General features: G+C 45.5%; 1 protein-coding gene and 1 long non-coding RNA gene across 27 annotated transcripts in view; one reads left to right on the top strand and one right to left on the bottom strand.

Moving 5' to 3' along the window:
• The window catches only part of PTK2 (protein tyrosine kinase 2), a 201,829-nt gene that overhangs the window by 5,328 nt on the left and 183,903 nt on the right, over positions 1-12,598 (bottom strand). For 18 of the 26 annotated variants that reach the window (XM_061374197.1, XM_061374196.1, XM_061374181.1 and 15 more), the window contains 3 exons: positions 4,864-4,926; positions 2,363-2,402; positions 1,645-1,751 (listed from right to left, as the gene is read on the bottom strand). In XM_061374197.1, the coding sequence (XP_061230181.1) occupies positions 1,645-1,751; positions 2,363-2,402; positions 4,864-4,926 (210 nt within the window). The remainder of the gene's footprint in view (positions 1-1,644; positions 1,752-2,362; positions 2,403-4,863; positions 4,927-12,598) is intronic. The other 8 variants (XM_061374183.1, XM_061374202.1, XM_061374199.1 and 5 more) reach the window with 1 other exon arrangement.
• Positions 5,479-12,598, top strand: part of LOC133223477 (uncharacterized) — a 254,198-nt gene continuing 247,078 nt past the window's right edge. The window contains exon 1 of the long non-coding RNA XR_009728587.1: positions 5,479-5,613. This is a non-coding gene — a long non-coding RNA (uncharacterized LOC133223477). The remainder of the gene's footprint in view (positions 5,614-12,598) is intronic.

Raw genomic sequence — 12,598 nt, forward strand, 5'->3', positions numbered from 1 at the left:
ATAAAGCAATCCCATTTCAGGAATCATTCAACAGGAAAACCAGAATCAGCCCTTCTTCCCTACCACAGCAGCTACGCAGCACACACACCTCATCACTTGTTATTGCTGATGGCTTTGCCTGCTCAGGTTTGTTTGCTGTCAAAGTGATGCCTTTCAGAGAACATTTATCATGCTCCAGTATCAGCATTTAGGAAGGCAGAGAGACACCAACCTCAGTGACACCTCTCTTACCGACTGCTGATGTTTTCTGAGGCTTGGGGCCTTGAAAAGCACTGGCACCAAGTGGTAATAAAGAATCCTGCTCAAATCTACCACTGCTGATCCCTAAATATATTCCTGCTTTTTACTCCAGGCTTGGCAGGGTTTAGATTAGGTTCTCCTTCCATGGGGAGCTGTACTATTACAGCAGGGATTGCCCTGGTCTACCTGCAGAAGCCTGTGCTCTAATGCAGACCCCATCTCTCTCCCCTTGGGCAATAGCTGGGACACAAACACATCACCTCCCCGGGTGCTGCTGATGGCATCAGCTGAATGAATGGGAGCAGCAGCAGGAGTGAGCCTGCCTGGATGCTCTGGCCAGACACTGCTGTCAGACAAGAGCCGCTCTGGAGGCACAATGGTCCAGCTGCACTGTATTGATCAGCTGCGTTTCTGTTACACTGCCTATTCCCAACCACTATTATAACTGGCTGCTGGGAACTGCCAGCATCAGAAATAGCTCCTCTTGGGAGGTCCTGAGATCACTCACATTTGTTTCCTCTGCATTAGGAAGGTAGCAGAGTCCCAAAGGACGGAACAGCACCTAGAGGTACGACTTTAAAAGTGATGGACACGCTCAGGAGCAGTTCCATTGACACCAAGGGGGCTGGCAGGACACTGGGACAGGGTGCCCATCGAAGCTGTGGCTGCGCCATCCCTGGCAGTGTTCAAGGCCAGGTTGGACACAGGGGCTTGGAGCAACCTGCTCTAGTGAAGGTGTCCCTGCCTGTGGCAGGGGTTGGAACTGGATGAGTTTAAGGTCCCTTCATACCCGAACCAGGCTGGGATTCTATAATTTTATGAACAGGGGGCAGCATCTCTCTGCTAGAAAACTGTAAAGTTTCATTTCTGGCTTTATTGCCTATTCAGTGGAGATGAAATAACACATTAGAAAGTTTCTCCATCACAGGTCACACAACCCATTTCCCCTCTACCCCTGTTCTCCAGAGCTGACAGGGTTTTAGGAGCCCTGGTGCTGCAGCAGGAGGTTTTTGAGCACCAGCGCTCAGACACGTCTCCCTTCCCTGTGACCAAGGACAGAAGACTTTGGTACAACCAAGTAACTGGGAAACCTTGGCTGTGCTCCTCCCTGCTAGCAAAGCTGCTGAGCAGGGAAGCCGAGTCCACATGGGAAGTCTCATAGGCTCAAAAGCTCACCTGGGAAAAGTTCTAGTGAGGATGATGCTGAATCACAGGAGGACATGACCCTACCAGTACCTCCCCACCTCCCTGGGGAACGGGCAGTGCATGTCTGCCCCATGACAACATTTACAGGGTGGGTTTAGTCACTTCAGTCCCAGTCTCCACTTCAGGAGCACTGAGCTGCCTCACAGGGGCAGTGTTTGCTCTCCTGAAGTGGGCTTCATGTGGCACCGAGGGACGTACCTTCACCCCTTCGTTGTAGCTGTCCACGGGGCTGTTGAGGCTGGCGAGGCTGCCCAAGTGCCCAGGGGCTCCAGGGCGAGGAGGTTTCTTTGGCGGAGCTGCGTGATCTGGTTAATGCAACAAGAGGCATTTTAGAGGAGCAACGTGTCAGATGTACCTGCAGAGCTCTGGTCTGTCAGCACTACAAAGGCAGTTATCTGTGCCTTACCGCGCTAGCAGAGGAGGTGCACATCTGTATGTATCTTACAGGTACCAAAAGACACTTCAGAGCTCCCTTTGTGGGGTGAGTGCTGCTCATCTCAGTACACCTCCCCAGAGCTGACTGGTACTCACCCCTCCGCACCACACACGTCTATGTCTGGGGAAATCAGACCTCTTCATGGCAGGAATCCTGGCTGTGATTCATTCTGACACTGAGAGCCCCAAATGTAGGAGTCTACTTTTGTTTGACAAGTCTGAACTCCCCACATGCTGGAGTCCTACACAGTGATTCAGCTTCCTCTAGACACTCCCCGCCTGTTGATCTAAACACTTCTTGGCTTTGCTGACTGCATCTCTGGAGCCCAAACACTTTGTGCATCGGAACACCTACGTGCAGTTACCTGGAAATGAATCCACCCCTAGTATGAAGATACTGGCATAAACCTTTGCTCACTGCTGCTGCTACAAGACTTGTGATCAAGGATTCAAGATGACAGTGTAGGAACTTACTGCTTACCTGGTTTACCCACGGGCTGATATATGTGCTGGTTACCAGCCTGTAAAGTAAAAATACACATTTAGATCAGCTACTGCAGTGCTCATAACTTTCATCAGCACAATCTCAAACACTGCAAGCAGCCCATTTCCCAACAGTGAAATATAAATCCCCATATGGAGAAGGCTCTGGGGAGACCTTAGAGCAGCTTCTAGTACCTAAAGAGGGCTTTAAGAGCAAGACTTAGCAGAGGGGCTGAGTTCACTTGGTGTGCTCAGCTTGGAGAAGGCTGAGGGGCAGATCATGTCCTGTCAACTTAAAGCTTTAGAGCAGAAATGTGACGACCAGAAATAAAGCAGCGTCTTCCCCCTGCCTAGTGCAGGTCTGTAACTGCAGACTTCAAATCAGATTTCACTTTCAGGAATCAGGGGTAGGAACCAAAGATCCAAAGTCCTGGAACTCTTCTGCTGCCAGGAACCTCTGAAACCCACACCCACACTGTCCTACACCTGCCCTCTATAGCTGGAAAATCCATCTGCTTCCTGCCAGCACCATCAGTCGTGTCATTAACTCTGATTTGGGTTGTTAACCTGAGGATTTCCAACCTGATGACCCTGGGGAGAAGAAAGGGGAGGAGAGAGGAAGGAGAGTAAAATTCCACTAAAACAATTCCTGAATCTCTGCTTTCAGAAAGTGGCACATTTGAAGTGAGTGTCGATGTGCACAGAGTTACACATACAGCCACGTGCACAGCAGTTAGGGACTAATGAAACGTGTGTGGCAACTCAGCATTTGTATCATCACATCCAAGTACAGGCTCGTGTGTTATTGCATCTCCCACTCAGTGTCCCTGAACTGCAGGCACTTCTCCAAGCAGGAATCAGAGCTGCTGTGCTTCCTGCTCTACACTCCTCCCAGTATCACAACTACTCAACCTTAAAGTCACTTTGTGGGAAGATGTAAACGACCTCCATGCACTGGATTCTGTCCTTGTCATTGTCACAGAAATCTGTGTGCAACACTGGGCAATTATTTAATCCCAGTTCTCCTAGAAATAACCACTATCTATTTCTCACCCTCTCAATGAGCAATCCAGACTGACTCACAGAAGCACAAGACATTTCCCACTGCAAACAAAATCAGTCAGAATGAGGTTCTGAATGTATTAAGAGCTATAAAAATGCAAAGTCAAATTCCGGAACTAGAAATGCAGGTATCACAGATTAGAAGTCTCTTTTATAACTCATTTTGTCAATGATCAGTAAGTGTTTTCTTCACACTCTTTCAAATGGGGGTTGATATTAGACTGCCTCCTCCAGGAAGACAGGACTTCCCCTTCAAGCAGTTTGGCATCTGGGTGTTGGAACCTTAACTCTAACCCCAGGCAGTCCTGCTGAAATCCAGCAGCAGCCGGAGAAAGCAGCTGGCTGCAAGCAGTACTTGAAAGTACCACTGTGGGCAAGTACCCAGTGCCACTGACCTGCACCCTATCAAACCTCTGACACGACTTCAAAACCTCACGTTACCTCAAAGCATCCTCATGAGCAGCACTAAATGCAGTGATAATTTCCTGGCTCTTATATAAAGATGCAACAACAGCAAAGACAGAACAGTAACTAACATGGTTCTGCCTCCAAAAAAGCCTCTTCCAGGCATGGATGTCTCTGGAGACCACGCTGCAGTGTGTCATTAACACACTCATTCATGACTGTGCTTTGGCTGCAAGCGCAGGAAGAGCCCCTAAATTCTTCTGTAGTGAGGTACTGAAGCCAGACCAGGAGTTTACAGTCACACCCCAACTGAAGCAGGGGAGTGAATTTAACTATTACACTACTTAAAGGTGACCCCTGAAGACAAACAGTGGATGAAGCATGAGGCTTCTATCAACAACAGTCCTATGCCTAACCCCCCCCTTTACATCTGTGTGATGCAGAGTCCAATGGCAGTTTAACAACTGGAGAGACGGTTTTAGTTAGACAGGAGGGAAACCAGTCAGAAAGAATTCCACAGCTGTTGTCTGGCAATAAATGAATGGCTACGGGGATTATTCCATTTGTTTCATAGCGGATCATCTACCCCAAACAGACTGCTGGGTAATACAACAGCAACATTTACATTCCTTGTAAGAAAAACCCTTTGGATATTTAAACAACTGCAGAAGTTATTTTATTCCTGATTCCTGCTGACAAAACTTCCAGAAAATTATCCCCACTTTTAAGGAAAAGGCCCAGGTCTGCTGCATGTGAACACTGAAAAATCCATTTCGTATTTGTTTCAACAGCAGCTTTGAGGGGAAAAAGACCCAACAAACCTCAAATTCCCCAAACCACTGCATGGACAAGTTTGCCACGGCTGCTGCTCCCACAGAAACGGAGCCTCTGGGAATACTGCAGAACCACGTAATGATAGCGGAAACACTGAGCAGGAGCTGTAAATCATCCCCCACCATCAAGACAGGGTACACGCTCCACCAGGAAACTGGAGAAGGAGGTGGGAGATGCGAGGATCCCACACATACTTACTGGGCCCTGGAGACCTCCGTCCTCTCGGTCGATGCTGCTTCTGGAGAGCCGCACATCGGGTTTCTAAAACAAAGGATCAAGGTTTCATTCCGTGCTTTGCTCAACTGATTCATGTAACTGAGACTCCAAAGCATTGTAAGGACAGGGAAACGCTGTTAAAAACTGATGCTGACAAACACAGATGTTATTTCATCCCAGTCTATGGGATCTGCACCCCTGGCAGCCTCCTCAGCTGCTCCTCAACCCCAACCCCAGTGCATGTGTGGAAATGCTGGTCAGAAATAGTGACAGTACCATCTCCCTGCCACAACACTGGAAACCTGCATTTGGATTCTCTCAAACACAGCAAAAAGTGGGTTTAAAAATGAAGTCATCTGCTTCCCAACAGCGGAATTTCAACCACGGGACGAGAAATGCCTCACATTAATTCCCGCTTCCTGACTGAGGCAAATGGGGCCGATTACTGGAGCTCTTTAAAGAGTGCATTTGGACACAGAAAGCTAATGAAGACATCCAAATGCACTGTCCTCCTGATACAAGGAGCAAGTGGATTTTTCTTTGATATGTTTTAAGTGAGACACACAGAATCTGGTCATCTTCCTCCTGTTCCCAGCATATCATAGACTCATAGAATAGTTAGGGATGGAAAGGACCTTAAGATCATCCAGTTCCAACCCCCTGCCATGGGCAGGGACACCTCCCACTAAACCATGCCACCCAAGGCTCTGTCCAACCCAGCCTTGAATCCAGGTATATTTATTCTTTGAGGACAACACTGATTACATGGAAAGACAAAGGAAGAGTGGATGTGAAACAAAGGTTAGAGCCAATCTGAAGACCCAGGTTTTCTAAGCGCACCAATTCTGGCACATAAACACAAAAAAGGATTTATCTGAGTCTTTAAGTCGCTATTCTATGAGCCTGGATGAAGAATTAATGAGAACGGGTTCATTCCAGATCTACATCAGTGTAATACAACTTCTTTCATACGTCTGTATGTGTAATACATAAAATGGACACACACAGCATGAGAATGAACATCTTCTATGTAGAGAAATGTTCTCTCAGGGGCAGTTTTGGAGGACAAATATATCTGCTTCTTCTTTACACCTACTCTAGATCCCTCTCCTTTCCTTCTAGACGCACTAAACGCACAACCTGCTAAACAGATCTAAACAGCCAGCAGGGCAGATGGAACCTGCAAAGATGAACTAATATTGCTCTTTTATCATTAAAACCAGTCCAGTTGTGCTGTGGTCTGTCAGAAGGGTTTATCCTTTGGATTTTCATTCAGCCCTCCACTGACTGAGTGAGGCACTGCCAGAGACAGTCACTGCCTGAAAGAACTTGCAGCTGAAAACCAGACAAATCATAGGAGACAGGGAAATACTGAGCCCCATCTTAAACAGGGAGAACTGAAGCAGACACAAGCAGGAGCTTTCCCAATGTTCTGCCAGGAATTTGTGACAAATCTTATGATGAAACCTACCACTGATTAATTTCCATTAGATTTCCTTTATTATGATGGATTTTTTACATTTAAAGTCTCACTTGATACCGGTTTGTGAGATACTTCATTAGATATCCAAAGTAAGTCACGATTCTTATGTTTTTAAGCTGAAACAAACAGCTATCCTTGTTCATCTAAGCATACAACTAACTCAATTTCTGTTACACTGATGTTCACAATTTGCCTTTGTTTCATGTTCACTTGTGGTCAGGGAAGTGCCCGAAGTCTCTGGAAATAACCGAAGACTATTTAACCACATGGGGTTTGAATCCTCTCTGCACTTTTTACTCCAGAAATACACCTAAAGCAGACACTCCAAAGGTAACGAAATACTGAGCATTGTAAAGATTCAGAAACACAAGACCACGCACTAGTCCAAATCACAGACTGTTTTCCTGTATTGTAAGGCAGAAGTTGAATTAACAGGCACAATATCCATCTCCTGCCCTCCCTGTCTTACTAACAAGGCCTTCCCTTTCAGCATCTAAACTCTCTACGCACCCAATTCTACAACCTCACATCACAACTACTCAACTCACCAGCAGCAGCAACTGTGCAGCACAGGAGCAGACTTCAGGACATCCCATACAGGATACAGGCACCCAGCTACAGTCTAAGCATTGTTTCATGGAAAGGTTGTAAATACACATAAAATATGACTAAAATGAGCATTATTAACTTTACACACACTTGCTTCACACACTGTAAACCAACATAAGGAGCCCTGCTGATCACCCCCAGGCAACCATGGACGGTGGTGGCGTTGCCCAGGCTCTCCAAGAACCCGATCTGAAAACAAAGACACCAAGTGCCAACCGGTAATGGCAAACCAGAGGGTCCACGAGCAGCCTGCACAGCTGCACAACCCACCTGCATCTTGGTCATCTGCATATTGGCATCTTAAAAGTAAGGAGATCTAGGATCAAACCCCCAGTGTATTTTAAAGTCTTACGTAGCAGCAATTCTTATGCTTCTAAGGTGGAGAGCTTTAACTGCTGCCCCTCATGCTGGCATTAAACAGCAACAGACTGCTGAACTTTAAATAGTGAGATCCTTCAGATGTGAATAGTGCAACACTGTCTAGATCAATCCATAAAAGACTGTTCTGACCTGTTCTGTACTTTACATACCATTTTACAGCATCTTCCCAGAGCTGCCTCTTGTCCAGGCTGAAGCTAAACAGTGGCCAACTGATGACAAACCATCTCCCAATGAGTTTCATGCTCCTAGTACAGTGGATCTTCTCAAGCATAAAACTAAAGCATGTTTATTGTGGAAGTGCCAACTGTGCTAAACTAAAATCAAAGTTTAAATAAAGTCTTTTCTACCTCTCAGAATCACAGAATGATTTGGGTTGGAAAGGACCTTAAGATCATCCAGTTCCAGCCCTCTGCCATGGGCAGGGACACGTCACACTAGACCATGCAGCCCAAGACTGTCCAACTTGGCTTGCTATATTCATTACAGATACATACTTAAGGCAGGCACTATATTGTGTTATAATCTTGCAGAAAATCAAAACCCTTAAAAAGTCAATGGATTTTTCCCTAATAAAAAGTCTTCCATCTGAAATCTCCAGAACCGTGTAGAGGACTTTTAAGACAGGATGCCTGTGTTGACAAACTGGAACATCATCTACTTTAGTTCCAGTATTACTGGTTACTCACTAATAAAAGAACATGTAAGTCTCAGCATTCCCAGGCCATGCCAGATTATAATGTCTTGATGGGATTTTCTCAGGCTAAAAAATGAAACCTTATTTTAGCAGCAGTTCACATCCATTCCATTTGAATTGCAGTTCTCAGTGTCAGAAGAGGGCAAAACCACAACTATGTGGGAATTTCAGTAAAAAAAACAGCCCCAAACCCGATAAGGAAACTATGTTAGTTATTTCTTCTTAACCTATCACAGGAAAGGACTATGCATTTCTCGGAACCATGTTGCTATATATATCACATATATCTCTTTATTCTATGTGATTAAAAATCATGCCACATAACAGCAATAAGGCCACAAAAAAAAAGGTTCAAACTGGAAACTAAATATGAATGAGGAAGCAGGTAATTAACCAGAAGAGTTCTGCAGTGTTCAGAGCTAGTCAGTGACAGTGCCAAAAGTCACAGCATAAAGTCACTCACTTCACTCTACTGCTGAACTTCTAAGGGCACCCTGAAAAGATACAGGATGATAGCTTCTTTCCCTACAACTTCTGCAAAGCAAACTAACTCACTCCTGGCTCAGGAGGCTCTCGTGGCATCACCACCACTGGTTTCCTGTCTGTGGTTACAGGTGATTCTGTCCAAACCCACAGCTGGAAGCATTCACAGGGAGGCATCTGAAATTGTTTTAACTCAATGATTGGTTTAACTCAATATTTGCTTTTAAATTAATTCTGTACACAAAAAGTCAGGGCTGGAAGACTGAGACACACATGCTGCGGCTCTAACAGTTATGTGATTCTTACCGGCTGATTTTGTGTGTGAACAAAGACTACAGAGGAAAGCTAGTGCTGGACATAAGTGCACGTATCACAGCATGCACGCCAGACTGCAGGGTAATGGGCTGAATCATGGAATGGTTTGGGTTGGAAGGGACTCCAAAGCTTATGCCACTCTAATCCCCTGCCACAGGCAGGGACCCCTTCCACTAGAGCAGGGTGCTCCAAGCCCCTGCGTCCAACCTGGCCTTGAGCACTGCCAGGCATGGGGCAGCCACAGCTTCTCTGGGCACCCTGTGCCAGCGCCTCAGCACCCTCACAGGGAAGAGCTTCTGCCTAAGATCTAATCTCAATATCCCCTCTGTCAGTTTAAAGTCATTCTCCAACTTGTCCTATCTCTTCATGTCCTTGTAAAAAGCCCCTCTCAGTTTTCTTGTCATCCTGTTTAGGTTCAGGAAGCCTGCTGAAAAGGCTCCCTGAAGTCTTTGCTTCTCCAGGCTGAACAACTCCAGCTCTCTCAGCCTGTCTTTTAGTTTCAGCAGTACACGCCAGCAGTAGAGGCCATTCACGACTGTGGAGCTCTGCTTCTGGTGATGGAGGTTGTTCATTCTGCTTCTATATGCCATTATGCACAAGTAAAATCTTGATTAATCTTCATCAATTTCATTTTTTAGGGTAGAATCTAAAAATAACTCATGAGAAAGTGCAGAATGAGACTTCATGAATTTCTTGTGCTATTGTCTGTGTGTAACAGTGCAAGAAGGTATCCAAATGTCTCAGGATATAAATGAGTGAAAACCTCAGCCCAGGAGACTGCAGCACATAACACTCCAGACAGTAAGACTCCTTACACAGGCAGCCAGACTTTCACTTGTTTGATGTGACTTGTCTGTACCGGAACCATCGTACCCCTCCACCTGCATAAGCCTGAACAGAGACCATCTTCACCAGTGACCTGCATCAAGCTTTAAGCTCAGTGTTTACTGCTTTTAGCTTTGGCTTCCTCAGAATAATTCAGCTATTTCTGTCCTCCTCCTTGGAGATGCTGACACCCAAAGCACTTTTATCAAAGGACCATGAAAGCCCCAGGGTCCATTAAGGCTATGAGACTAGTATGAAACATCCCCTGTCCTGAGGAAAAAGTGCCCACCCCCCAGTTCTCCTGATGGATTTAGTTGTACAATTTAAAATTGAGCACTTCTTTACACTTCAGTTTTTCCACAACAGATTTCTTTTCATTCAGGAGTTTCCCATGAAGAGGATTCTGTTTGTTTTCTCTTTTTTACAGCAGAATTCCAGTATTCAGGACTCTCTAAAGGCTGCAGCTTGCAAACCAAATTCCTCCTTTCAAGTATCGAGCCACATGTTCTCAAAGGACCACATTCAGGCAAACTGCTTACACAGATAACAACCTCCCCAAAGACTGGCCAATTTCCATTTCAATGCCACTGCAATTTAATTCTTCATCTGGGGTGTCTCTTCTAGCACACAACATCAGTTACTGTTTATACACGTACTAACAGGCTTTCAGTTGTATTTTTTCCCTGTAGAAGCAGCAACCCAGCCATGAGCAAGCTGGTGTTACTCTGGGGAAACAAGAACTGTACTAACAGAAACCCCACTGAGGACTTTTCTTCTTGTTGCAGTGTCTGACATTACACAGTTTGAAGTTGCTCCCCTGTGAGTCCAATTCTTCAATGGCAGGAGTGAGATGTACTGCAGGAGTACCGTGTCAATAGAGCTGCTTTTGCAAGCAGCCGGTTTGAACTGAGAACACTCCACTGCATGGTCACAGAAGTTAGAAATTAAAGCCTGGCTCTTCCCTCTCTATTGTTCTTTGTGCTCAAAAGGAAAAATATTCTGAAACCTGCCTATAGCAGGCAAGGGAGAGCCAGACTTGGGCAAACCATTTAATCAAGAGCTAAGGGTTAGTGCAGGAAGCTGTCTCAAAGCAAGAGACACGACATCGATGCTTCTCTTCCCTGCATCACCTGCAGTGAAAATAGGGAAGATCCTTCTCCCAAGAGAAGAAATGTCACTTGTCACCCCTTAGAGGACAGGGTAAGGAGTGTGTGCGTGTCATGTATGGATTATTTCTATACTGGACCTGGGTCTGCACTCTCAGGTATAGACTGTGTCCTCCCAAAAGGACTTTCCCACCATCTTGATTTCTTCAGGGCTAAACCTAGAAAACCACATTTCTTACCCAAGAAACACCCATCTATAAACCAAAGATTCCTCTGACACACATCCTGCTATGGGCTCAAATACACCCTGTGGCTCTCATTAGCTTGTTTAGCTTTTGACACAGTATAATCTGTAACAGGCATCAAAGTATAAACCCCAAAGTCAAAACATTAGCACAGAAAGAAAAAGAACCGAAGTCTCTCATGGATTCCAATTCCACATTTTGGCCATTGAAGTTCATGCTTATCTCCACTCAAACTTACCCCATTTTTTGCCCTTCTAACCGTTTAAGGGTTTACCTCAACCAAATCCAGCTCTGTCAAAGCTATACAGCTATTCACAAGTTCATCAGTGCTACTTCTCCTTTGAGAAGGGGGGGGCAACAGGGATGGTGCCTCCTCACAGTACAAACTTAGACATAATGAAAACACAGTAATTCTTTCCCAAAAATATGCTCGGACTGAATCAAAGGGAAAATGATCAAGTCCCTCCTCAAAGAGCCATCTGGGGGATGGTAAACATCCTAATGGTCCAGAGGCTGGACCAAACTACAATAACAAACACTCCAAACAATCACTATCTGTTCTGCAGAAGAAAGCCAGAAAGCTTTCTGCAGCAAGTTCCCACACAATCTCCTGCCACCTGCAATCACAGTGCCTTGTTCTCAGTAAGAGATGCATTCCTCAAAGAGCTCTTGACCATCTCCACTGCCAGTGGGATCAATCTGACCTTCTGGGCTTGTGAAAATCGCAAGCAAGTGGTGGCACTCGAGACTGGAAAAGTTAATGCCTAAATTAGGGAAGAAATGCTCTTCTCTCCTCCCCCTTGTCATACACTGGACAAAGCAATCTGGGTACTGTGGTTTCCTCACTAGAAGCCAATGGTAAACCACAAATTCCCAAGTGCACTCACAAGGAAACCAGCCAAAGCAACCTTCAACATCCTTTAATCAAAAGTAACATCTTAACTCCACAATGTGGACCCTGGCTTGAATATGTGCTGGACGTGGGGGCATCTATCAGTACCTCTGAAGAGCTAGTAGAACTTTATCCTACCTTGGCTGTCTTCACAGCCATCGGCTGTTCTGAGCAGTTCTGAATACCACACATAACTAAGCCCCCGAGAGACTAAGACAATTCAATTGGCAAGGAATAAGGTCCTGGTAACAGCATCTACATACAAGATCTGCTCTCCATTCCCACCCACTGGCTTCCTGCAGAGTAAAGCATGAATTCTTATTCTCAAGGAACTCAACATCCTAGCTGCGAGATCCCTTAAAAACTGTTTCAATTTATGAGAGACAATCAGGACCAGCAGCTTTGGTGTCTAAAATAAAAGTAATTCATCTGTACAACCAAGACTGTCCCCAAGAGCAGCTCCAGATGGTGCAGAGAACTCTTACAGAAACCACAGATCATTATCATCATCTGGTGCAGTGGAAGATGTCCCAACCCAGGGCAGCAGAATTGGAGCTAGATGAGCTTTAAGGTCCCTTCCAAACCAAACTGCTCTGTGATCTGCTTTAAACAGAGAGCACATTTATGCTTCCAAGCTGAAGCAATCCTAAAATACTTAGAATTCCTTGAAAGCTTGTACCAAAC

The sequence above is a fragment of the Neopsephotus bourkii genome, unplaced genomic scaffold (genome assembly GCF_033783945.1).
Source record: "Neopsephotus bourkii isolate Nb327-2 ecotype Australia unplaced genomic scaffold, CSIRO-AGI_Nbou_v1 NB_1637, whole genome shotgun sequence".
NCBI classification, from domain to species: Eukaryota; Metazoa; Chordata; class Aves; order Psittaciformes; family Psittacidae; genus Neopsephotus; species Neopsephotus bourkii.